The sequence below is a fragment of the Panthera leo genome, chromosome B1, assembly GCF_018350215.1.
Source record: "Panthera leo isolate Ple1 chromosome B1, P.leo_Ple1_pat1.1, whole genome shotgun sequence".
NCBI lineage: Eukaryota > Metazoa > Chordata > Mammalia > Carnivora > Felidae > Panthera > Panthera leo.
The window spans coordinates 14,545,500-14,572,404 of NC_056682.1; the positions used below are offsets into that span (position 1 = coordinate 14,545,500).

At 43.8% G+C, this 26,905-nt stretch overlaps 1 protein-coding gene across 2 annotated transcripts in view; it reads left to right on the forward strand.

Moving 5' to 3' along the window:
- The first annotated feature begins 4,916 nt into the window (after nucleotides 1-4,916).
- ING2 (inhibitor of growth family member 2) overlaps nucleotides 4,917-26,905 on the forward strand; it is a 98,204-nt gene continuing 76,215 nt past the window's right edge. The window contains exons 1-3 of one of the 2 annotated variants that reach the window (XM_042934243.1): nucleotides 4,917-5,264; nucleotides 10,240-13,566; nucleotides 24,722-24,779. In XM_042934243.1, the coding sequence (XP_042790177.1) occupies nucleotides 5,093-5,264; nucleotides 10,240-10,910 (843 nt within the window). In that variant the 5' untranslated portion in view covers nucleotides 4,917-5,092 and the 3' untranslated portion in view covers nucleotides 10,911-13,566; nucleotides 24,722-24,779. Of the gene's footprint in view, nucleotides 5,265-6,584; nucleotides 6,810-10,239; nucleotides 13,567-24,721; nucleotides 24,780-26,905 lie in introns of those variants that run through there. The other variant, XM_042934244.1, reaches the window with a different exon arrangement.

A 26,905-nucleotide genomic window follows, 5' to 3' on the forward strand; every position in this document is an offset into this window, starting at 1 on the left:
AAAGTGATTTTCTTTCTACTTATTTACTTTGAGAAACACGAGTGGGATGGGAGAAAGAGAGAGGAAAGAGAATCCCAAGCAGGCTCCACACTGTCAGTGTAGAGCCCGACGTAGGGCTCGACCTCACAAACTCTGAGATCATGACCTAAGCCGATATCGAGTTGAAGGCACCCTAAAGTGCTTTTTTTTTGAAGTTTATTTATTTTTAGAGAGAACATGTGCATAAGTGGGAAAAGGGCAGAGAGGGAGAGAATCCCAAGCAGGCTCTGTGCTTGTCAGCTGACAAGGAGGGGTGCGGGGTGGTGGCTTGATCTCATGAACCAGGAGATCATGACCTGAGCTGAAATCACAGGTAGGAAGCTTAACCCACTGAGCTAACCAGGAGCCCTAAAGTGATTTTCTTCGATTTCCTTATACTTTTAACAGTGTTTTCTAACTATCCAAATACCCTCCTTACAAAAACACTGCTATTTGCTTCACTGAATTAAATAGGAAATTAACTGCCTGTTTTTTTTTGGGGGGGGGGAATTAACTGCCTCTTACTGGTTTAGAAAAAAATCTAACCAAATGCAAGATACGGAACTTGTGTGGATCCTGCTAAACCTGTAAAAAGATATTGAGACAATGGGGAAATTTGGACATTTTAATTGTCTGGATATTAAATGATAGATAATTGTCTTGATGGGATAATGGAATCGTGGGTATGTTTTTATTTATTTATTTAATTTTTTTTTTAACGTTTATTTATTTATTTTTTTTTTTTTTAATTTTTTTTTCAACGTTTTTTTATTTATTTTTGGGACAGAGAGAGACATAGCATGAACGGGGGAGGGGCAGAGAGAGAGGGAGACACAGAATCGGAAACAGGCTCCAGGCTCCGAGCCGTCCATCAGCCCAGAGCCTGACGCGGGGCTCGAACTCACGGACCGCGAGATCGTGACCTGGCTGAAGTCGGACGCTTAACCGACTGCGCCACCCAGGCGCCCCAACGTTTATTTATTTTTGAGACAGAGACAAAGCATGAATGGGGGAGGGTCAGAGAGAGGGAGACACAGAATCTGAAACAGGCTCCAGGTTCTGAGCTGTCAGCACAGAGCCCGACGCGGGGCTCGAACTCACGGACCACGAGATCATGACCTGAGCCGAAGTCGGCCGCTTAACCAACTGAGCCACCCAGGCGCCCCTGTTTTTATTTTTTAATGTTTATTTATTTTTGAGGAGAGAGACAGAGCAGGAGTGGGGGAGGGGCAGAGAGAGAGGGAGACACAGAATCCAAAGCAGGCTCCAGGCTCTATGTTGTCAGCACAGAGCCTGACACAGGTCTCGAACCCCTGAGCCGTGAGATCATGACCAGAGCTGAAGTCAGAGGCTTAACCACCTGGGCCACCCAGGCGCTCTAGTGAGCATGTTTTTTAAAAAATTCTCTTATCCCTCCATATTTAAAGTATTTACAGGTAAAATGAACAGTCCAGCAGGAGATAGGAAGTGTGGAAGGCTACAGATGAAATAATATTGGCCATATATTGATAAATATTCAAGCTGGTGAATAGTGCATTAGGATTTATTGTATTATTACCTCAATTTTTGTGTGTGTTTGAAATTTTCCATAATAAAAAAGTGTTAAAAACATTAAGAAGTAGAAAGAAGAAAAGCATTTCAAATTTAATTGGCCTGACTTAAGCAATAGCTGAAATTTTCTCAGGTGGTATCTTTAGGAATCCTTCAGAACTATCTGCTAATTTTCTTTTCTTTAAGTTTTGCATTTTTTAATGTTTATTCATTTTTGAGAGACAGAGAGAGAGACAGAGAGAGAGTGCACAAGCTGGGGAGGGGCAGAGACAGAGTGGGGGACAGAAGATTCAAAGCAGGCTCAGCACTGTCAGCTCAGAGCCTGATGCAGGGCTCGAACTCACCAATTGTGGTATCATGATCTAAGCTGAAGTCAGAGGCTTAACTGACTCAGCCACCCAGGCACCCTCCCCTGCTAATTTTGTTTTCAATGAGAGTTTGAAGCTATTGCCCTCCCCTCTCACAATATAAATAAAGCTTATAAGACAAAGGTTTAGAGGCATAAACATTTCCCACCAGGGACCTCTTAAAAGAAACTGATTTCAAAATTACAGGTAATCCCAGACACTTGGTACTAATCTGGGGGAGTCAGTTACTTATCTTTTTTAGGGTTACTTAATGGTAGAAAACAGTTTGAAGAGCAAATAATATGCCTTTTTGCTTTATCAGAGGACTTGATATCACCAATTAATTCCTACATTGCAAAGAACTGGGGGCTTTTAGATTTTGCATTTAGCAGAGTAAGGGAACCCAATGTGAAAACCCCCCAAATGTCCAGGTAAGTGATTACTGAGAAGAAAAGAACATCATAAATAACCAAAGGTCAAGAATTGAGTTTAGGGAATACAGTGATTTCTTTTTTTTCCAAGTTAGTACTCTCTTCACACAGTGTGCTCTCACAGGTATGGTAGGAAGAAGCCTTTGATTAGCTTATATTAATTTAGCAAAAAAAAAAAAAAAAAAGCACGTCTGAAATAATTCACCCCCCCTCCCCCCATATTAGAGTGTTTTTTACACGCTTAGGCCAACACAAGCTGAAAAAAAAAATCACCATTTGGATTTTTTGCTTCCTTTCAGCCTGTTTAACAAGAGTCACGAAAGGTGAAAATAATGTATAAAAGATCTCCATTACCATACTCAGCCTCTCTTCCTCTCTTCCTGCTCTAGCTTCTTGGACCGAATAGTCTAAGCAGCCTGCATCACTGCCTTTCTTGCTTCTGGTTTCTAACCACGTGTCCTATCTGCCAGCGGATTACTTCTCAGGCTGAATAAAACCCACAGGCGCATTCAGTGTCTAACCTGAATCGGTAAATAACAAGGCATCTTGCATTATTTGGGGCTTCCAATAAGGACTCGGTGATTCAAATCCATGAATAAGAAAACAGTAGGGTTCAGGTAAAAACCAAAACATTCAATTTTTAACAGTGACGGGTTTTTGATAAGACCTGTCTGCTTAATCTGAAAGATTTTAAAGAATGACAACAATGAAATCCCTAGACGATTCTCAGAAACACATCACCCTGTACTGCCTGGGTCGGTTTAATATTCAAGTAGTCAAAACCACAAAAGTGTCACAGTATAGTAACACGAGGCAATCTCCGAGTCCCGAGCAATATTTTTATTATTCCCAAGACGCCGAATTTCCTGGAGGGCTTTTTGTTTGAAATTTAGCATTTCCAGCAGATCAGCGTCTAGATTTCTCTTTGCATGTCAATGGGTACTTCTACTAACAGATGTTTTCAAAGTGCTCTAAATAGGTCACCGTACAGGTGTACCACCGCTGCGAACGAACTGGATAGAAGGAGAAATCCAAGTTCAACACCCACTTACGTTTCCTTTTTAATTCAAAGCTACTACTCGGAATAGGACTTGTGTTCATAGACACTCTACGAAAATCCTCCGCGGATTCGTTCTATTTACAGCCATGTCTTTCAAAAACACATGTTAGCATATACTCTGAGAGTCCATCTGGAATTAAAAGGAGCTCTTCTGCAGGGCGTTTCATTTGGCACTACGCAAAAATTAAGCCCTGAAAGTCGATCACGTACACAGGGACGCGGGCCTGATTACAGATTAGGCTTTTATTCTTTCGCTTCTTCCCGACCCCGTGGTTTTCAGTCTTAGGATAAAAAGAGATGAAAAGGGGGTGCTGCGCCCCTCACGCCTTCTGTAAGCGTCGCCTACGTTGCATGTCTAAACGTTCTGACACCGGGAGGGGGGAAAAATTCTTTCTTAAAGGTGGCCTATTGGACGAACACGTTTCTGGGGGCAGATGCAGCCTAAACTAAAGAGGAATCCTGAAGGTGGACAAAACCTGCGAGGCACTTCGGCGGCGGCGGACCTCCCGCGTCTGAGAAAGGGCGGAAAACACTAAAGCCAGGAGGGAGATTTAAAAGCGAGCGGCCTAAAAGGGAAGGAAAACGCAGGGGGCACGCGGGAGCTCCGCCTACCTCGGCTACCAGCCCTCCCCGGCGCTCCGTGAGCCCGAAAGCCGCGGCGGGAGGAGGGCCGGGGCCCGCGGGCAGCGCTGAGGCGGCGGCCGGGCGAGCCGAGGCGGCTCGGCGGGAACTCCGCCGCCGAGCATGCCGGGAGCCGCGCCCGCTGCACGCTGGGTCGCGTAGTTCCCGCAGGCCTTACTCCAGGTTGTAGCGAAAAGCGGCCGGGCGCCTGCTGCTCTTTTAAGGCCTCGCGAGCTGCCGCGCCAGATCCACCTGATGGGGAAAATGTCGGTAACGCCCGGCCGAGGGAGCTGGACCAAGATTCCCCCGGCCTGTGGGAAAGACGAGAGGAAGGACTCAGCCACCTTCCCGCTCAAGTCCCATTCAGGCATTGAGCAAAGAGGCGGGCTTGACAGCGCTTCCCCTTTAAGAGGGGGCGGGGCGCAGCCTGCCGTTTGGCCGTCCTCCGCACCCTCCCTCCGGGCCGAAAGTTGACAGACCAATCGCCCGGGTGGCGGAGGGAAGGCGGGAGAATGCGAACCCTTCGGTAGGGCGGTAGGGGCGGGCCCCCGGCCTTATTAGGAGTAAGTCCTGCGCAGGCGCAGAGGCGGCCACAGGCGGAGGGGCGGGGGCAGTCCAGTGAGAGACTCTCCTACAGGCACGGAGGGTGATTGGGAGAAGAGGGGGCAGCGAGGGGCTTGTCATGGGGATCCGTGCTACGAGACGGCATTGGTAGCATCTGGGGACTCCCGGGGGGACAGGAAGTGTCAACGCCCGGGACCCCGGCGCCAGCTCCGCTGGGGGGATCCCCGCTGCTCTAGTCTTTGGGAGGGAGGGGAAAAAGGAGGGAGCCCTGATCTCGCCCCGCCCCTGGGCTTGTTACCGCGGGGGCGGGGAGTGAGGGCTTCTTTTGGGGGGAGTGGAGATCGGGGGACTCGGCTGTGCCCTCTTGAGCGGCGGCCGGTGTCCCCGCGGCGCCGGGCTGCCGAGCAGAGGAGCCGCGGCGGCCGTGGCTGTTGCATGTGTGGCTGCTGGATGCGGAGGCGGCGGCGGCGGCGGCGGCGAGGAGCAGCAGCGGCGGCAGGATGTTAGGGCAGCAGCAGCAGCAACTATACTCGTCGGCCGCGCTCCTGACCGGGGAGCGGAGCCGGCTCCTCACCTGCTACGTGCAGGACTACCTCGAGTGTGTGGAGTCGCTGCCCCACGACATGCAGAGGAACGTGTCTGTGCTTCGGGAGCTGGACAACAAATATCAAGGTAGGGGGCCGCGGAGCTGCGTGTGCGGGTCCTCCCCTCAGTCGGATTCGCTGGCCTCCGGGCACTGTCGCTCGGAGGCTGCCCGGGGAAGTGCCACTTTCCATTTCTCCTGTGACAGTCTCCCCGAGTGCACAGAGGGGGTCTGGTGTGTGGGACGGGGGAGAGGGACTGGAGACCGCGTTCGGGGCCCTCCCTTCCCCCGCTGCGGTCGGCGAGGACCTCTGTGGGGTATCACGGGTGGGGGTGGGGGCCGCTCGTCAGCCCCCGCTGCAGACCCAGCGGCTGCAGCTGGTGTGGAAAGGAATCAGCCATTTTAAGCAGCATTTGTTCCGGCGCTTGCCTGCCCGGTGCCGCAGACCCTCCTGCCCCGGCGAGGGAGCGTGCAGCCGGGCGGGGGGCTGTAGGGAGTGAGCGGCCGGCCGCAGCCGGACACCCGCTGGTCTCCCGGGCCTGGCTTTCCCCGTCTCCTCCGACCCCCACCCCGAGAGCAGATGCATTGGAACGTGCGGGGGGGGGGGGGGGGAGGGGGCGGGAGAGGGCCGCGAAGGCGGACTCGGGGAGGTCCCTCCCTCCGCTCTCCGGCTCCCGGCTCGGGAATTGAGTTCGTTCCCTTCTCCCGCCCCAGGGAAAGTTCCGGGCCGCAGCCTTTTCCTCTGAGCCTTCAGCCAAATGGTTAAAAGGGGAGGGGTCCTCGCGGGGAAAGGAAGAGGGGTGTGTGTGTGGCGGGGAGGGCCTCCGTCCCTGGGGGCGGGGCCTGAGGGCGTGACGTAGGGCATGGGAGGGGCGCGGACGGGCGCGCTCCCGCCCGCCTCGAAGATGGCTGGTGCCCGGAAGGTTTGGGCGGAGTTGGCTGGTTGGGAGGTGTCGGAACGTTGCAGGACGTTAATTCGTCCCTAGCGCAGTCGATGTTGGGGTTTGGGACATATTTGTCGTGGTTTTTCGACTCTTTCTCAACCACTCAATCAGGACGAGGAAACATTCAGCTAACTAGGACCATCGCTGGCCCTAGCACCGCGTAGGTTCCGGGCCTTGCGTCACTTCCGGGCCCCAGGTGGAAGTGGGTGGTTGACAAGGCAACCGCCTGGCGTCCTTTAACCCATGGGTCCCTCCTTCGCCAAGTTTGAGTAATGAGGCAAAAGCCACCCTTTGTGGTCAGAAAACTAAGATAGGGAATCAGCCTTTCCTGCAGAGAGTATCATTTATCACCCACTGTTGGTTGACTTTGGCCTGCTACTAGGAGGGGAGAAGTTTAGATGGGGAGCCGTTTCGCGTTTTCTAACCCTGATCAAGGAACAGACCTTGGACATAATGTGGGAACAGCCATGCGGACTTCAAAAAGATAACTTTTGGACCCCATTCTTTGTTTTTCTAGGCCCTCCACTAATCTTATGATTTAGTCTCAAAGGAACCCACTTCTGGGGTGACATTTTCTGACCTGTAGCATATTAGAATATTTAAGTGCCTCTGTGTTTTTGAATCTATAACTTATTTCTGCCTTCTGAATCCATACGATAGGGCTGATGATAGGACTGATCTCTGTTAGGGGGAAAGAGAATTAAATAGTGATTACTTACTGGGTGTCATTGCTGTGTCCGATCCAGAACATTATTTCATAATTCTCTGAAGTAAACATTTATTTTACTAAGGAGTTAAAATTTTCAAGGAGTTTAAGTCACTTGTTCACGTAATTAGGTGGGGAAGTAGCCTGGCTCCTCCATGTACACAGCCTTGTTTTTAAACTATTAACGTTGTATACAAGCTTTTTTCAAGCACTCTAAAGGTATTTTCTACAGACAATGGAGCACATACATGAAGTATAGCCTGAGAATGATACATATGTGCTTAAGAATTGTGTATTGGGGCGCCTGGGTGGCGCAGTCGGTTAAGCGTCCGACTTCAGCCAGGTCACGATCTCGCGGTCCCTGAGTTCGAGCCCCGCGTCAGGCTCTGGGCTGATGGCTCGGAGCCTGGAGCCTGTTTCCGATTCTGTGTCTCCCTCTCTCTCTGCCCCTCCCCCGTTCATGCTCTGTCTCTCTCTGTCCCCCCCCCCCAAAAAAAATTAAAAAACGTTGAAAAAAAAATTTAAGAATTGTATATTGAACATTTTTAGTTTTTCAGATAGTAACTGAAGTTTGTAAAGCTTGCATGTTTTTGCATTTCTTCACAGACATATTTGCCTTCACAAGAGTTCAGCTATTTTCATTTTAATTGGGGAGGGAAAATTGGTTACAGGGAAATCTGCCATGTTGACCATCTAGAATTGTGCTAAGTAGCTCTGGTAACATGAGAAACAGTATTAGGCTTTAAAAGATTGAGAGATTATAAACATTTTCAGCTCTCTTAAGATTGTGGTCAGCTTCAAGATTAAGGTAAGACAAGTATCTGGTTTTCAGTCTGTGCCTGTGCTTACCAAGCTCTGCTTCCACAGGTTTATGTTCATTAGCTTTATATACTTCTGTGTTCTTGGTTCAGATTTCATATGCTTTTTGTTTCTTTGCTAGTCCTTAGGCATTTTCTGTTTTTGGATGTAAAACTTACGGCAGTATTTAGTGATATGAATTATACGAGAAGTCAAAAAAATTTCTCTCCTATTTGAGACACCTTCAGAAATTACTGGAGAATCTTAAAAGTAACCTTAAAGACTTTAAAAATAGAGAAATGAAGAAAACAATTTCACAATCGAAGTATTTATTATAGGACCTGGTTATTAGAGAACCTCAATTTTTGTTACAATATTCTTGTTCCTAATGTCTTGGGTAAATAATCATTGAAGAAAAAATTAATACTTAATTTCAAGTGCTTTCCGTGCAGCTTAGTAGCAAATGGTTCAAGGGCAGAGCCAGACATACGTATGTGGCAGAGTTCAAAGTCTGGGGTTGTTACCTCTTGAACTTCATTTTCTTCACATATGGAAGTGATAGCGTCCACATAAGGTCGCTGTGGGGATTAAATGAGAAAATCTTTATCACATACAAGGGCCCTAGTAAGTGTTAGTTTCCTTTCTTCTTTCACTACGTAATTAAGATGTCTTAGAAATGTGAATTTTTCTCATGCATAGTATCATATCAGTGTGCTTGTATGGTATGATATATATAATTAGCCTCAAATCCTGATAGTTAGGTACAGAATATTTAAAATAAGGTTTACCTTTACTTTTTAATCCTCAAATTTTGTCTGCGGGGAAAATATGTAATGTCCTTATTTTTCCTGGAGAAAAATTACGTTCTTAAGAAAGTCACCCAGCCAGGCAAATGGGCTAGATGTGAACTTTGTTTTAAAATATGCTGTGCAGGTACGAGTACCCTCAAATGTGCGGTGGCATTTTGTCACGTATCCCGGGTTAAGCAGTTGTCCAGCACATGTGAGTACTTCTAATTTCTAGGGAGGAGTTAATTCATAAGAGTTGTGTTGAATGCCTGCTTCGTGTTAACATTTCTCGGAGACAGCCTAATGTATGCATTTTACTCGTCTAGCATTTCTGTTCTTGTTAAAGCAATAATATTGGAAGGCAAAATGATGGTATGCCATGTGCTGGTAATAATATTAGGATGTAAAACAGTGATATGCCATGTGGTGTGATCAATTAGAGTTAATTTTTGTTTCTCTCCCTTTAGTAAGACAGAACTCAGCGTTGTATCTCAGAGGGACAAGAAATAGAACAATAGAATAGAATAGAAATTTAATCTTACGTAAATTTTTGGTGACATCTGGAACTCTATTTTCAGATTTTTGTATGCCTTCTAGTGACTCAGACATTTTTAATTGATTTAAATGTGTCCCACATGCTATACAATACCAAAATCAGCAGTTCAAAAAGCTTAGAACCAACTGCTGAGTTATCTACAAAAGCAGAGTGATTCGGTGCTGACTTTGCTGTAATTGTATTAGTAGCTTCGTCAGTTGATGCCAGAATGGGAACCTAACCCCACTTTGTAAATAGCTTGGTTTTCAGAATCTCCCCTATGGTAAAATAAGAGAGCCATTAAAACTAATATGGGGTGGGGGGGGGCGGGGAGAGTGACTCGCGTCTGCTTTGTTTGAGTGTCCAGGGATATGATACGCAAGTAAAGGTGTAATGTCTCTCTGGAGTCATGTAGCAAGTCATTGATTGAGCTGTAAATCCTGTAAACACGGTTGGACAGTAGTCTGTACCCAGTTTTAGAACCTAAGTTTTACAGTTGAAGTCTGGCATGTAAATTTCATTACAGTGAGTGTTTTGAGGTTCACGTGAAGTGTAGGTGACTTCACTAGGTGGGCTATAAAGTGGCATACAGTGTTCTTGCCCATGTATTAATTAGTGCATACATCTCTTATCCTTTTTTTTTTTTTTTTTTTTTTCTCTTTAAGTTCAGTGCCCAATGTGGGGCTTGGACTCATAAGCCTGAGATCAGGAGTCACATGCTTTACCAACTGAGCCAGCCAGGCACCCCCTCTTATCTTTGTTAATATAAATTACTGAGTATTAGAAAGCTTTGTAAAAAATAAACACATAAATAAATAAGAAAAAAGAAGAAAAAGAAAGCTTTATATTCTTCCTATTAGTTTATTTCTTTAAAAAAAATGTTTAATGTTTTATTTCTATTTTTGAGAAAGAGAAAGACAGAGTATGAGCTGGAGAGGGGCAGAGAGAGAGGAAGACCCAGAATGTGAAACAGGCTCCAGACTGAGCTGTCAGCACAGAGCCTGACATGGGGCTCGAACCCAGGAGATTACAGCCTGAGCCAAAGTTGGACGCTTAACCGACTGAGCCACCCAGGCACCCCTTATTGGTTTATTTCTAAATATACTTTCATATTGGATAACGTCTGGTTTTTCTAGGGGAAATAATTTTTTTAGTGTATACATACCATAGAGGAGACTGGTTTTATGATTTGAGTTCATTCAACTTTACCAATTCTGTGAACCATAACTAACTTGAAAAATATCACATGTGCTAATGCACAATAATGTTCTGGCTTTTCTCTTCTGTTTTTAGAAACGTTAAAGGAAATTGATGATGTCTATGAAAAATACAAGAAAGAAGATGATTCAAACCAGAAAAAACGCCTACAGCAGCATCTCCAGAGAGCATTAATCAATAGTCAGGAATTGGGAGATGAAAAAATTCAGATTGTCACGCAGATGCTCGAATTGGTGGAAAATCGGGCAAGGCAGATGGAGCTGCATTCACAGTGCTTTCAGGATCCTGCTGAAGGTGAGCGCGCCTCGGAGAAGGCAAAGGTGGAGTCCAGCCAACCAGAAAGATCTTCCAGAAGACCCCGCAGACAGAGAACCAGTGAAAGCCGTGATTTATGCCACATGACGAATGGGATTGAAGACTGTGATGATCAGCCACCTAAAGAAAAGAAATCCAAGTCAGCCAAGAAAAAGAAGCGCTCCAAGGCCAAGCAGGAGAGGGAAGCTTCGCCTGTTGAGTTTGCAATAGATCCCAATGAACCTACGTACTGTTTATGTAACCAAGTGTCTTATGGGGAAATGATCGGATGTGACAATGAACAGTGTCCAATTGAATGGTTTCACTTTTCATGTGTCTCACTCACCTATAAACCAAAGGGGAAATGGTATTGCCCAAAGTGCAGGGGAGATAATGAGAAAACAATGGACAAAAGTACTGAGAAGGCAAAAAAGGATAGAAGATCGAGGTAGTAAATGCCATCCACATTTTAAAAGGTTATTTGTCTTTTATATAATTCTTTCAGAATTTACTTTCAGAAAATGTTTTAGGGTAAATGCATAAGACTATGCAATAATTTTTAATCATTAGTATTAACGGTGTATTAAACGTTGTTGTACTTTGTCTGTGACCTTAATTTTCTGCACTGAATTACCAAATATTTTAAACCAGGTAGTCTTTAGATCGCCTGACGAAAGGAGCAGGGAATAGGGAGAGGGGGGTGTGAGCATTAGAACTTCACAAACCAGGCCTATTTCATTTTCATTGAAAACTACAATGCTGTTTCTGAGGTAAACACCAAAGTTTTGCTAGTATTTTAGTTCTCTGTGCTTTAAAAATTTAGACGAAGTTGGAGTTCTCTGTAAGCATTCAGATCATCTTGGGTAATTTAAGGTATGAACACTACATTTAAAGCTTCTTTCTCCCTAGCCCCGTTTATACATACACTTGTTCATCTCTAGGCTTCCATGAATTTAAGGAGCTAGAGATAAGAATAATTTGGGATTCCATGTGGAATAATGTGCTCTTATTAGAGTATTTGCTGCTGTATTTTCCTTAGTAGCATTTTGATACACTGTCAGTAGCCCATTTGTAAATGCCTTCCTGCTGCATCATAGATACATTTAATCTAGTGCTTAATAAGGGAGTTGTGTTTTGTTTTGTTTTAATTGGGACAGGCAAGCATAGTTAGGATACCAAAAATGGTGCCATTGGCTTATATTGGAAAATTTGGGGTTCTGTAGTATCATGGTTCAAGGTTGAGCAATTTAGGAAAAGCATCTTCTTTAAAAACATTTTCCACGTGACCCACTGCTGAGTTGCCTAGCCACGGGCCTATCAGTGGGGACAAGGGCATATACTAGTCTTTAAATATTGCCTTTATGTCAAACAGGAGTTTCAATAGTTTTGCTAGTGGCTATAGTTGATTTCTGTCCCAATCAGTGATTATATATTATTTTAAGTAATAGTGTATTCACTTTCACTTTCTGGTACTGGTGCTGTTTGATGTTTTCATGTTTAATGAACTAATTTCATTATAACAATGCAATTAATAATGTATTTGTAAATTGAATTTTCCAAGATCCTGGTACTTTAAGAGTAAGCATATTGATGGATATATATGAACATATATTCGGAGAATTGTTTGGTCTGGGGGAGGAGGCAGATGATTGACCAGTCCTTTAAATCTGTGTGTAACGTAACTTTTTATTCCTCATTTCTTCCTAATCTGATGATCTCGATTCTTTTTGATTAGCGTGAAAAATTCTGTCTGCTTGTTTGGAACAAAAAAAAAAAAATTGTTTTTTCTTCTTCTGACTCTCCTGTGTGACTTTTAGGCATGTTATTTCCTCTCATCTGGGTGTCCGGCTACACATCTGTAATACAAAATACAAGGTTGGCTTCAGTATCTCCAAGGTTCTTTTGAAATCTATAGTTTTTGCACTATGGTAAGGATTTTAATAATCAAATGACTTGTTTTTCTCTTTTGTTAATTTTGTCCCTCATCCTGAGATATGAAGATACTTTAAAGGTGATCTTTGAGATAGGTAAATGCACAATATTTGATTAACTTCTGTCCTAAGGATATTTTGCTTGATGACTGGAACTAGTTGGTTATATTACTTCTTGAGCGAGAAGTATTAGACAGCATGATGAAGAATTTATTTGTTGTAACATAGTTGAGTTGTAAAGACATTCTTTTCTCTCTTGAAAATACAGCATTTTGTCTTAGTGATGACATCCTTATTACCAAGATAGAGCTGTTTACCTGACACCATTAAAAATATCGGTATGTACAAAGTCTCCAAAAGCTTTCAGATGTCACTATATGGAAGTCACCGCTTTTTCATACGTTAAATTTCCCTTAGCTTATGGGGAAAACAAAATAAACTTCATAACAGAGGCCCCAAATTTGGATTAGGCTTGCTAGGAAAACAGACATGGAAAATCCTGTAAAATGTGCTCTCTTCAAGACCTAATGTTTGAAACAGTCTTATTCTTATGAATTTTTTTGTTTGTTTTCTGTACCATACCACACAGGAAATAGAAGTCTTAAGTTGGCATAATATTTTGACTGGGATTTCTTTTTTAAGTATTCTAGGTTTCATATACTATCTCTTATCGTGGTTATTAACTCATGCTATAAACCAGGGGTTCCTAAACTTGTCTCATATTAGAGTTACTTCAAGAGTTTCAAGAAATACAGATATCTCTCTCCCACACCCAACAATTGTGATCTCATTCATTTGGAATGTGGCTGAAACATTAGAATTTTTTTTTTAATCCCCAGGTGATTCTAACATACAGAAAAGTTTTAGAACCACTGCCATATTATGAAAATTTGAACCTGTTCCAAACTGGGTGTCTTCTCTACATTCAGACTTATGGGACCCTGAAGCACATCTAAGTTCTGAAACACGTGCAAGAGGTTGTCCCTCGCACCCAACAGTCTACCAACACTTGAAGACGCCACACTCGAGTGCTGCTTGTGTGCTGTTCTAAGCAGCGGCGGTTTCGAAGACAATCCTTGCTCACACACCAGACATTCTGATGGTCAGATATATGTAATGGTAGGGAACGGTTTAGAGGGGAGTAAAGCAGAAGAACAGAAAACGGATGGAAAGAGAGGTGAGTCTTAATTGTGGTGATTAAAGAAGGTCTCGAAGGAAGTGATCTTGGAGCTGAGGCCAGAGGGGGAAATAAGGGAGGCAGGCAGAGGTTTAAGGGAGAGAGGGGTAAAAACAAGCTCATCAGTTTAGCTAGAACACTTGACACAGTGTGGAAGGGACTAGAAACTGCTGACTCTCAAAAGCCATGGTAGGAAATTGGGGAAAGGTTTATATTGAAGAGTTTTTTGACGATCACAGTGATCCTGCTGCACTCAAAATCTGGGGAGCCTTAGTGAAAATAGGGAGTCTCAGGAGACTCAGAAACCTTTGCACAAGAAATATTGATGGCTTACGGTAGGACTCTGCTTAGGTCTTCGAGATTTTTTTATTTTTTAAATTCACAGGATTCCTATAGTTGCTTTTTAGCTTCAAATGGATATTAGTGAAACTTCAAGGATTTTGGCCCAGTGATTGGAAAGCAAAGAGATGACAAGGGTGACTCGGGTTTTGGGGTTGTGGGGAAAGATCAAGATTTCTGTTTGCATTTGGGTGTCAGATTCCTGATAGACTTCTTGTGGGATCCAACGTGGAGTTGAGGGAGGGGCCGGGAGCTAAACATGTGGAAATTAGCTTGTGAGTAGAGTTTAAAGCCATGTGACTAAAATCACTTGTAAACACATGATTGCCTCTCAAATTTTTTTTAATGTTTGTTTATTTATTTATCTATTTATTTATTTATTTTGAGAGGGTGAGGGAGAATCCCAAGCAGGCTCCACGCTCAGTGTGAATCCCAACCTGGGACTCGGTCTCAAGACCTTGAGATCATGACCTGACCTAAAATCAAGAGTCAGGATGCTTAACCCACGGAGCCACGGAGGCACCTCGAGTGCCTCTCAAATTTTTTTAATTAATTAATTAATTTATTTATTTATTTTTTAACGTTTATTTATTTTTGAGACAGGGAGAGACAGAGCATGAACAGGGGAGGGTCAGAGAGAGAGGGAGACACAGAATCTGAAACAGGCTCCAGGCTCTGAGCTGCCAGCACAGAGCCCGATGCGGGGCTCGAGCCCACGGACCGCGAGATCGTGACCTGAGCCAAAGTCGGAGGCTCAACCAACTGAGCCACCCAGGCGCCCCGCCTCTCAAATTTTAATGTGCACGAGTCACCTGTTTTTGTCAAAATGCAGACTCGGATTCAGTAGGTCTGGTATGGGGGCCTGAGATGCTACATTTCTGACAAGCTCCTCAGTGGGGCTGATGCTGCTGGCGGGGGGGGGGGGGGGGGGGGGGGGCGAACCTACATTTTGTGGAACAACTGGGTGGATCCAGAAGAGGGAGGGGTGGGCCCTGTGGCGGTGGGAGGGGCGGAGAGGGAGCAAGAGAATCCCAGGCTGGCCCCGCGCTGTCAGCACAGAGCCCCGCACACCCGCACAGGGCTCCGTCTCATTACGTGCGATTGTGACCTGAGCCGAAATCAAGAGTGGGAAGCTTAACCGACTGAGCCACCCAGGCGCCTCAAGTTTTGGTGCGAAGGGAAGCATGATTGTAGCTGAGGTGAGCGAGCTAAGGGAGGATTGTAACCCCTAAGGAGACAATATAGCGTGACCATATTGGAATATTCCATTAGAAGGGGACGGATGCATGCTGTCAGGAGAAGCGGGTTATTGCAACAGTCACATCTGAACAGGCAGGCAACAAGGAGTGAGCGAGAACTGAGACTCGTGACGGGTTCATCTCAAACAGGCACAGGGACAGCTCCAGTTAATGTGTCAAAAAGGAAGGTGGTTTTTCAACTCACTTGTTAAGATCTGTATTTGCTCATCTGTTACTTACAAGGCACTGTTTTTAGGCCTCGGGGAATAAAAGGGATCGAGACGACAAAAATCCGTGTAACCTGGTGGTACTCAGGTTCTGCGAGTGAACAGGTGTGAATGCAGGCAGCTCGCTAGATTTGGTATTGAGAAAAGAGCTCGTTCTCTTCTAACAGCTCCCGCTTTCCCCGTGAAGGGCTGACACCGGGAAGGGACATGGGAAGTCTGCAGGAGTCCCGAGAGGTGTGTGCGAACGATCGCTGGGGACAGTGGGAGAGTGGCCGGGGAAGGCCGGTCCGATCCGGGGGTCAGCTGGAGCCTCGGGTCACAGCTTCAGATGAGCTGATAACTCATTCTTGTTGCCTGGATGCAAGCATGACAAAAGAGACGGACAAAATAGCAAAATTTCAAAATATCCCTACAGCGAGCTGGAAAAATTGCAGCCCTCCTCTCCTTTTTATATGCCCAGTAGGTGGCTTCCTCGGAGGGCTCTGTCCTCATTACCCCCACCCGACCTGGAGAAGGGGCTGTCTTCAAGGAGCAGTGAGGGTAGAAATAAGCCAGACAGCTCTTCAGCCCTTCCTGAATCAAGTGCTTATAGTTTGATGTATACTTTTATGTTTTAATTTTTTTTTAGAGGCAGAAAGAGCGCGCGAGCAGGGGAGAGGGGAAGAGGGAGAGAGAGAATCTTAAAACCCACCCGATTGCAGGACTCCATCCCACAATGGAGAGGTCATGACCTGAGACGAAAACCAGGAGTCGGATGCTCAACCCACTGAGCCACGCAGGCGCCCCTGAAAATCTGTTTTAAGTAAAGTGTAAGTTACCTTGGAATTCGCTCACCATGTTGCCTAAACTCTATACATCAAGTAGAGAGACCAAAGGTCCCTGTCCTGTCCTACATGCGAGGTCAGTACCCTGATCGAGGACTCCAGAGATGTGGGCTTCTCTGGGGTCTGCAGTTTGTTCAGCCATAAAATGAGCGATTTAAGGTAAGGTTATGCTAAAAATGTGGTTATTATTAATCACATACCTTACAATTGATAGGAAAGAGTTCTTCTGGTCACAAACTTACTAATCGTGGAATTTGTAAAACAAACAGTGTTTAGTTCATGTATGTGGTAGCTAGACTTTACAACAGGGTTTTCTAAACTTCGGACAATAACATGATCTTGATGGGTTTTTCCACGTCCACATCCCATTCTAATTTTATATTTATAGGAATTTACTTATTCAAGACTTTTCTTTAAAATGACTCACTTTTGGATGTCAGTTTATGTGTAAAAGAAAGCCTGTCACTTTGGTAAGTGGAAAATTGTCAAAGTATCACTTTGATTGGATTACCTTAAAATATAATGAAAACAAAGTCGTGTTATTAAATTCCAGCTAGGTAGTATCATTGTGAAAACAGAGCCCCAAATCTGCTCTCCCTTTTTAGACGTGTGATTAGTAAATAATATTGGGTAAGGGTAAAAGAGACAAATAAACACCGAGTCAAGTCTCTTCTGCATGATGTAACCAAAAGGATTTGAAGAGAATATCGAGGGGCGCCTGAGTGGCTCAGTCGGCTGAGCGTCCAACTTTGGCTCAGGTCATGATCTCATGGTTCATGAGTTCAAGCCCCACTTCGGGCTCTGTGCTGACAGCTAGGAGCCTGGAGCCTGCTTTGGATTCTGGGTCTCCCTCTCTCTCTGCCCCCTCCCCTGCTTGCACTCTGTTTCTCTCTCCCTTAAAAAAAAAAAAAAAAAAAAAAAAAAAGAATATTGAGCACTACGTCACCATCCTGCTCCCGGAAACACTTTAAGCAACAGCAAAGGTTAACTACCGCACTTTGTCGGCAATGCTAACGTGTCTTCGAGGCACCTGTCTACTACGTGCAGATGGACTGACTGTGCGTTGTAGTAAAGGTTTCTGTAAAACCCCTAAGGTATTGGCCAGCACCACCACCATTGCTATGAGGGTAACTGACATTATCCTGACTCCACTAAGTTTCCGGACTTGTTGGTGTTTTTAAGCTCAGGATAAAAAAAATCTTCAGCTCCTCGAATACCAGGCTGGGAGCAGAGAGAGCGGTCCTAGGCAGCCTTGTCTATAGTTTTGGGTCTGGTAGTCCAGCCTTAAAAAAAAGAAAAAGAAAAAAAAAATCTTTGGAATTTTCCAGATAACTTCCTCAGTCACCCACTTGCTCGGCTTGGCGATCTTCGTTGTAAAAAAAAAAAAAAAATTCCAATTTCCTTATGAATTAGATAACAGCAAAATGTCCTAACACTGCAGGACTCAGATTTCTGGTATTTGTGTGTTTTGGTGTGGTGGGTAGCTGTGCCCCCACATGCAAAGTCGTCTTTCACCTTTTAATTGTATTAGATAAAAATTGTCCTGCCCCCTTAAATACATCCTTCCATCCTTTTTGGCAAGATTTGATGCCTTCGTCCTTTGACTCAGCACCGTGTGCATATCCGGGGATTTCCTTTCATCTTGGCCCAGTCTGGAGGGCTGTTACCTCTCTACTTGCCTCCGATGAGTTTTTAAAATAAACGTGGCTGCTTTTAACGCGATTGGTTCTTTCTTGCTTCTAAAACTGCCTGCCCAGCGCTGGAAAAGCATTTGGGGAAATTTGTGTCTAGCTGAAAAATAAATACATTCTAAGAGAGAATTTCGTGCTTGAGCTTTGATGTGTGGTTTTGGTTTTTTTAGGTAGGTGGATTCCCCCCCCCCCCCCCCGTTTTTGACTGTGTTCAGATAACAGTGTTTTGCTATATTCTTGCTTTGAGCAGCAAAATCGGATAACTGTGACCGGAGTCCTTAATTTATTTGTATAGTGCCTTAATCTTTGAAACTTCCCACATAGAAACAAAGGTGTTAGACCAACCGGCTAGTTTTCGCTCCAAAGATTCAGGTTTTAGACTAGTAATACGGAATCATGTCCTCAGTGGGAGGTAAGGATTTGGGTGCTAAGAATCTGCTGTTATACTTACCGAGGTTGTAAAATGGTAACATATAGCAATTCCAAGCCTTCAAGACAGACTTTGATTGCATTTTTGTGCCTCCCTGAGGCATGGTAAATCCCTCAAATGTCAGAAAATGTCCCCCAACATCTTTGGAGTGCATTTGGTTTTTTGGTCATAAACTTACATTTCTCACCAACTTGAAAAAGAAAACAATTCTCGGATTAAGAAAAGCCATTTATAAACTGTAGCAAATTAGTGCCTGAAAAGTTCCTCAGTTTTGACTGCAAAACATTTCCAGTAGCTTTGGCCTTGAATTTATGATGCTTGGGTATCGCACTGAAAATTTTCTCCGCCTGCATCAGTTTAATGTTACTTTGGAATAATTCTGTCTAAATGTAAGGTGTAATTTAGTAAAAGTGACCGTCTCGCACTTTTCTAACTGTACAGTGGAAAATAAACCTTCCATGGCTAGTTAGAAGGATGTAAATTATTTTTTCTGTTTAAGACTTTACCAAAATCCACCTGAAATTATATTTCTCTTTCCAGTGCAGATCAAATGCTTAGTTATCTGGCATTGAGAGATTAAAAACCTTTTCATATGACTTTCATGTCCTTTGAAACATCTGAAAACAAGACTTTGACCCTTTCAAGCTAACAAGAGTGAGTTCAGGATGTTGGTAAAGCGTTGTAAAGAAGTACTTTATGTGTGAGTTTGTAGTGTCTGCTTAAATAACCAATGATTAACTCAGTGAGTTGATAAATAGTAGCTAAGGATATTATTTTGAATGCAGGGTTAAGGTAGATGATTTGCTGGGAGTTTTTTTGTTTGTTTCTTGCTGCTTTTTGTTTGTTTGTTTTTACCAGATAACCCGAATCTTTGTTTCACTCATTATGATCCCACTGAAAGCCACGCTTCTGGGGGGACAGAGATGCAAATACTATGCTACGAAAGAAAATTCAGTAGTTTTGGTAGCATTCCCACCACTGTTTAAAGGGACAAGGGCTTGCACCTTCTTTCTGGTTGCTAGGCAGTTCTACTCAAGCTGGCGGAGGAAGTGTGTCAAACCTTCCCAAGTGAATCTGATACAACAAATAACAATATGGTTCAAGGAAGAATTGTCTGTCAAATATCATTGGGTTATGTAGCCTATCAGCTCAACTTTGAAAGTATTGTGCTCAGTTTCCCGATTGGTAACATTGGCCTTGATTTCTTAGGTAAAAGGGGCTGTAACCTTCCTATTTGATCAGAGAAATTCTAGAAGAGGCCACTTTTAATCTTGCACTCATTTCTGGGAGAAGCATGGACTACAGAGAGCGAGCAATAATGAAGATGTGAATTCAAGCCCTGTTTTATTATTACCATATGAGTCAACGATATGAGAACTGACTGTTGGGGAACAATTTTCTGTTCCCAGTGGGCTCTGACATTGATTAGGATTTAGTGTCGTGACATTCCTTTGGCTCTAGAACCTATAAAGATCAGGCCAACTGTTGTCCTTGGAGATCTTGTTGTTTCAAAGTCATATAATTTGCTTCTGTAAAATGCAATTACTGAAAAGGCGGAATTGCTTAATCATTGTCATGGTCAAAAATTTCTGCGAAAGGGTAGAGAAATACCTTCTGTAGACAGAACTGAAACCTGAATTGTGTATGAGGCACAGGGCCTTTGGAGAAAAGGGGTAGCCAATTGCCCAAGACTTACAACGCCAGACAGTGATTGGCAGAGTTCCAAATTTATCATTTCTAGCACAGTTCAGTTGAGAGAGCAGGAAATCTTTTTGTTCGTTTCACCTTGTTATTAGTTGGGGTCTTTAGGAATATCAAGAGCCATGAAGAATCAGATAAGTAAATTATTCCTGGAACCAGGAGATTAAGCTAAAGCAGTATTTGATATGCCGGCCTCTATATCCTGAGAAGCAACAGACTCTCTGTTAGTCTCTAGAAATGTGTTTGGTAACGCTCTTTTGAGAATAGGTTGTTTATTCAGAAGAGAATGATGTGTCAAGTCCAAGTGAGGGTGATAGGCAAAGGGAAAACTTCCTTTCTGCCTTTTCACAATCATGCTCATTTTACAAAAGAGGGAAGGAAGGAAAGAAGGAAGGAAGGAGGGAGGGGAGGGAGGAGGGAGGGAAACCTCCTTTTCTTAAAGCACCATAAAACTCACTCTTTGTCGTGTTTAATACAGTTTTACTTATTTTTAATGAATTATCAATTTTATAATGTTTTAATCAATTGTGAACTAGTAATTGTAATACTAACAATTGAGAAGAAAGAGGCAGATATTTGTTGCAAAGAAGTATGATACGGTAACCAAACAATTCTTTTTTTTTTAACTTTATTTTTTAAAATTTACATCCAAATTAGTTAACATATAGTGGAGCAATGATTTCAGAAGTAGATTCCTTAATGCCCCTTACCCATTTAGCCCCTCCCCCCCCCACAAGCCCTCCAGCAACCCTCAGTTTGTTCTCCATATTTATGAGTCTCTTCTGTTTTGTCCCCCTCCCTGTTTTTATATTATTTTTGTTTCCCTTCCCTTATGTTCATCTGTTTTGTCTCTTAAAGTCCTCATAGGAGTGAAGTCATGATTTTTGTCTTTCTCTGACTAATTTCACTTAGTGTAATACCCTCCAGTTCCATCCACGTAGTTGCAAATGGCAAGATTTCATTCTTTTTGATTACTGAGTAGTACTCCATTGTGTATATATGCCACATCTTCTTTATCCATTCATCCATCGACGGACATTTGGGCTCTTTCCATCCTTTGGCTATTGTTGATAGTGCTGCTACAAACATGGGGGTGCATGTGTCCCTTCGAAACAGCACACCTGTATCCCTTGGATAAATGCCTAGCAGTGCAATTGCTGGGTCGTAGGGTAGTTCTATTTTTCGTTTTTTGAGGAACCTCCATACTGTTTTCCAGAGTGGCTGCACCAGCTTGCATTCCCACCAGCAATGCAAAAGAAGTCCTCTTTCTCCGCATCCTGGCCAACATCTGTGGCTGCCTGAGTTGTTAATGTTAGCCATCCTAACAGGTGTAAGGTGGTATCTCATTGTGATAATCAAACAATTCTTAAGAATAAGAATGCATCCGGGCGCCTGGGTTGGTTGGTTAAGCATCTGACTCTTGATTTTGGCTCAGGTCATGGTCTCATGGTTCGTGGGATCAAACCCTGAGTTGCGTTCTGTGCTGACAGCGTGGAGAAGTCTGCTTGGGATTCTCTCTACCTATTTGCCCCTCTCCTGCTCACACACTCTCTCTCAAAATAAATAAATAAGCTTAAAAAGAAAAGAGTAAAAATGCATCATTAGGATACTATTTTGTGGGGAAAGTGGAATGGACATACAATTTCGAGAGAAAAAGAACGTTCAACTCTGTGCAGTAAAAATGTGCGGTATGTATATTCCATTGAATGTATCTGAGCGACGTAATGATTTTATTTTAAAGTGCCAGTATAGATTACATGCTGGAATTTTTATTTGTTGCATTCACACAAGCTTAGAGGTCAAGTTATATGTTTGAGAGGATATATAGTTTTTCAAAAAAAAAAAGTTTAGTAGATTTGAGAGCACAGCCAGAAATCATTGACAGAGATAATCTGTTCCATATTGGCCTTGACCCTCTCACCTCAAATGATTTATCCCGCCTTCGCCTTAGACTTTGCGATTACCAGAATCTTTGTGTGACTACTACCAAAGAAGCCATCGTCGATTTTCAGCATCTCATCCTCTAACCGCCACCTTCTGTCATTCTCACTCCCTTCTCTACTCCGACTGGAGCCATCCTTCAGCACCCGCACCTCCAAAGTATCCCCACCAAACCTTCCTACTTGCTCACCTCCTCAGGGGGGTGTCTGCCTCCTTACCTGACACTCTGTGGCCCATCACTAATCAGGTGTCTGCACACACAAAGCTCAAGCGGGCCCCGGGGCGGCCTGACCCACCTCCTACGCCTTCTGAGTGCACTTCTCCCTCTCCGAGCTCCCTGTTCTACGAACATGCAGTACCGTCCTTCTAATCTAATCACAAGCTGATTAATTCACTTCTTACTTCACCAGAAACAGGAAGGTTAATCAGAGACCTCCACCTGCTGTTCTACCCGAGGTCTTGGCCCACCCGCCTGGCGTCTCCTTCTTCTGGGTGAGCGTCTGTTCCAAAGGTCTCCACCTGCACAGGGACTCTGTCCCGACATTTACTCCCTCCATCCTGATGATCCCCGTTTTCTCCTTCCATTGCACTTTCTATTGGCATGTGATGTTGTTGTATTTCCAATCTGGCAGCTTTCAACTCCTTTGATACTCTGGTGGCTCCCAAATGCACATCAGCAACCCGACCCTCATCTCGGCTTATGTACCCAACACCCCTTGCAACACATGCCTTTGTCTAAAGCGTGCCTCAAACTAAACACGTAAGCCCCGGAGTTTTTCACTACCCGCCCCCCCAGCTGCCAACCTACTCTTTCCTCGTCTTTCTCTACGCAGTAAAGGGCAGTTACATCTTTCAGTTGCAAAGATTGCGAAAAATCTTGGAGTCATCTTTGATTCCCTGTGTTCTCTTACACGCCCAAACAAATCTGTCTGCAAATTCTGCCAGTGTGATATTCAAAATATATCCAGCGGCTTGCTCTCCGCTGATCTTTTACTTCATCTAGACCACCATCAATCACTTCTGCCAGAACCATTGTAATCGCTTCCCAACCAATCTTCCTGTTTCGGCCTTTGTCCCTATGCGTGTTTTCTACAAAGCAGCTCAAGAGATTCAGCAAATCAGTCTCTCCTCTGATAAACGTCCTTCAGTGGCTTCCTATCTTAAAGTAAACTCCAAAATCTTTACAATGGCCTAAAAGGTCACATTTAATCTGGCTCTGAGTGCTGACCTTTCTTAGCCCTCTCCTTTTCCTCACTCTATTCCAGCCACATCAGATCGGCCACCTTGCTGTGCCCTGAATATATATCTATCACCCCAGCCACAGGGCCTTTGCGCCTACTGTCTCCTCTGCCTACAAGGGTTTGCTCTCAGATTCCCATTTCACTTGCTCCCTCTATCACTCTGCAAATACCTATTTTATGCTGTAGAATGCCCTGTGTTTCTCTCCCGAAACTCTTCATGAAACTCCAGCTAGATTAGAAAAAAGACCAAACTTTGTGAAATTCTAACTAAAGAATGATTATCTGACCTGAACCTTCTTACCAGCATTTTAATATTGTTAGTCCTGCTAGTGTGATATTAATTCAAACAAGTTTTGAATTTGTGGAAATTTGAGATAGTATATGAAGAAAATTCAAATATTAAAAAAAGAACCCTAATAAAAAGAGAAAATGTTCCACTGACGTCTCTTCCCGCTAAAATATAAGCTCCTTGGGAGCAGGAACTGCTGTTTTGTTCACAGCTGTATTTTCAATGCCTAGAACAGTGCGAGCACAGCATAGTCCTTAATAAATATTTTTTTGAATGAATGTCATGAAGCTTTTGTTAATCTAGCCCAGCATCTTTGGTCTTTAAACATATCATCCCTTCTCAGTAGGCCTGTTTTCTTTTCTTTTTATTTTTTTGTTTTTTTTATGTTTATTTTTGAGAGGGAGAGAGAGAGAGACAGCACGAGTGGGGGAGGGGCAGAGAGAGAGGGAGACACAGAATCCGAAGCAGGCTCCAGGCTCTGTCAGCACAGAGCCGGATGAGGGGCTCGAACTCCTGAACCCTGAGATCATGCCCTCAGCTGAGGTCGGTCTCCCAACTGACTGAGCCCCCCGCAGGCGCCTCTGGGCCTGTTTTCTTGGAATGAAGCTGCTGGGTGGACCCAGGGCTTGTTCATATGACTGAGTAATCAGTGATTCTGGCAGGGACCTACTTGTCAGGGCATTAAGGGAACATCAAGCTATTGTGTTTTTTCTCTAAAATTAAACACTGATGCATTTAGTTCATGTTTTGGGGGGAAAACGTGTTTGAGAGAAAAGCGCAAGAATGCTTTTGTTTCCATAGCAAGAAGTAAAATATGATGTTGAGTAGAGGAAATGTGAAATTAATTTTAATAATGCTTTAGTGCTTCAAGGAATAGGACGTAGCACAAACCTGTGATAAAGGCATTAAATGGACAGTGACCATCACAAAATGCCCATTGCCTGTTGGGCAGTTCGGTCTGAATAAAGGAAGACAAGGCTCACTGAGTTTTCACTTGAACTTGCTATCACCTCGGAAACACATTTGTCAGTTTCCGTAACGGTCAAGCCATACAGATCAGCTTGCTGCTTATTCACTGGGAAAGATGAGGGGTCAGCTTACTACCCTTGATTTCCTGTGTCAAAACATAGAAAAGCGTGCTCTGCTATCCAGACAGGAGAACCGTATTACTTTAATCGGGAAGGACCTTTCCCGGTTGCTGTCCCTGGCGGTATACAAATGCTTTCTTTTTCAGGGTGATGTTCTCCACCTAAACAAGCTGAAGATAAGACAGCAAAGGTGCAAAGTCACAGGTAGGTTAGAAAAAAAATGTCCAAGATGTTATATCCCTGGAAGATACGGATTGGCCACAGCCTTGTATGATTTGGGGAAAGAGAGGTATGGAAACAGCAAATATCTGGCAAGAGCGTTGCAGTTAGGGACCCATGCCAGACATCACTAATTTTTTTCTGGCATTCTTTACTGCTGAGTTTCGGTGACCTCAAAAGGTCTTCTCGATGCTGACATCCGTTGATTGATGTTAGCACCAAAGATCAAGCCTATCTGCTATTGCAGTTTGAATGGAACTTTAGAAATTCTTTCTGACAGGTGTTCTGTTTTCTGATTATAATTCTATGCAGAAGATCAAAATGAGTTCTTATTATTGGTCAACTCATCGTTGACTGGGTTAAACAGTCATAAAGACTGTTCTCATAAAGAGACATTCTCATAAAGAGAATTTAGCTTTCTGTTTGCTCGATCTCCAAACTACGTTGTTTATTCTTTTCTTTCCCCTCTTTCTTAGTTTGTAGTAAAGTACTTTGAAATTTATGGGCTACCTTGAGTTGGGAAAGCAGAGACCAGTGCTTCTAGATTAGATCCTGTGTTAAGCGTATAACACAGGCTCATCATCAACAAATTGTGAAGGGAGGGACGTGCATGGTTTCCCTTAAGTCATTACTCTGCCCTTGGAGTTGGGACTCTGAAGACTGGCTGGTGTTGGTGGCGGTGGTGGTGAGGCATTCTAAATAAGTCGGCATCTCTCTCCTACTTCCTTTTCAAAGACTCCACATTCTTGTCGACTTTTGTTGTGCTCAACAGTATTGGCATTCCTCGAAACTGTCTGATTTCGCATTCACTGAAACTCTACTCTGTTTGCTTTTATTTCCAGGGCTCTTTTCTTCTTTGTGTCACTTCTTCTTTGTCTCCTTAACCAGGAATGTCACCCCACGCTTGGCCATGGCCTTCCATTTCTCTCCACACTCTTCTGAGATCTCGATCCTTAATGACTTCACCCATCACCTCCTGGATCTATATCACCATCCCTTAGCCTGACAACCAAGCCTTCTCAGTCCGCTTGCCCTAGCTAGCTCCTCTTGGATGGTGAAGTATCAGCTCACAGCAAGGCATCTTCCCCTTGACTGGCCCAGTTCCCCCCCAATTTCTGTGTCAGCTAAACTGCCTCTGTATCATTTCCATCCACTTCCCATCCACTATAGATGCCAACACCACGGGAGATGAAAAAGAAAAAAGCATCTTCTTGAAGTTCTAGAAAGCCAATGGATCCTATGCTAAAAGAAGGGGAGAAGCAGGGCGCGCCTGGATGGCTCAGTCAGTTAAGCGTCCGACTCTTGGTTTCAGCCCAGGTCATGAGCTCACACTTTAGGAGTTCGAGCTCTGAATCGGGCTCTGTGCTGACAGTGTGGAGCCTGCTTGGGATGCTTGCTCTCTCTCTCTCTCTCTCTCTCTCCCTCTTTCTCTGCCCCTCCCCCCTCAAAACAAATAAATAAAAAAAAGAAGGGGAGAAGCTATGAACCATGGAAAAGATAGCCTTTTCAGCAGGCTCTCAAACAGAAATGCATGCCTCCATGCTGGTCATCCCGTCCCAAACAAATCTATATTATATTACATATTATGTGACACTACACATATATTAATAATTATAGTATACATTATATATTATTTTCCTTCTTTTTAAAGTGTTGATCCTACTTTTCCACTTGAATATTCTTGTTACGTGATCTAATGTTTCAATAAGTTTGAGATTCATTTGAATTAATACCATGTGATTAGCAGGCTTAATATTCTAACCTAGATAGATATGGAAAGAAGAGTTTGTTGGTTTGTTTGTTCGTTGTTTTTTTTTTTTCCTTAATTTTTAAAAATACAATTTATTGTCAAGTTAGCTAACATACAGTGTATCCAGCATGTTCTTGGTTTTGGGGTTAGATTCCCATGATTCATTGCTTCCATACAACACCCATTGCTCATCCCAACAAGTGCCCTCCTCAATGCCCATCACTCATTTTCCCTGCTCCCCGCCCCCCATCAGCCCTCAGTTTGTTCCCTGTATTTAAAAGTCTTTTGTAGTTTGCCTCCCTCTCTGTTTGTAACTATATATATATATATATATATTTTTTTTTTTTCCCTTCCCTTCCCC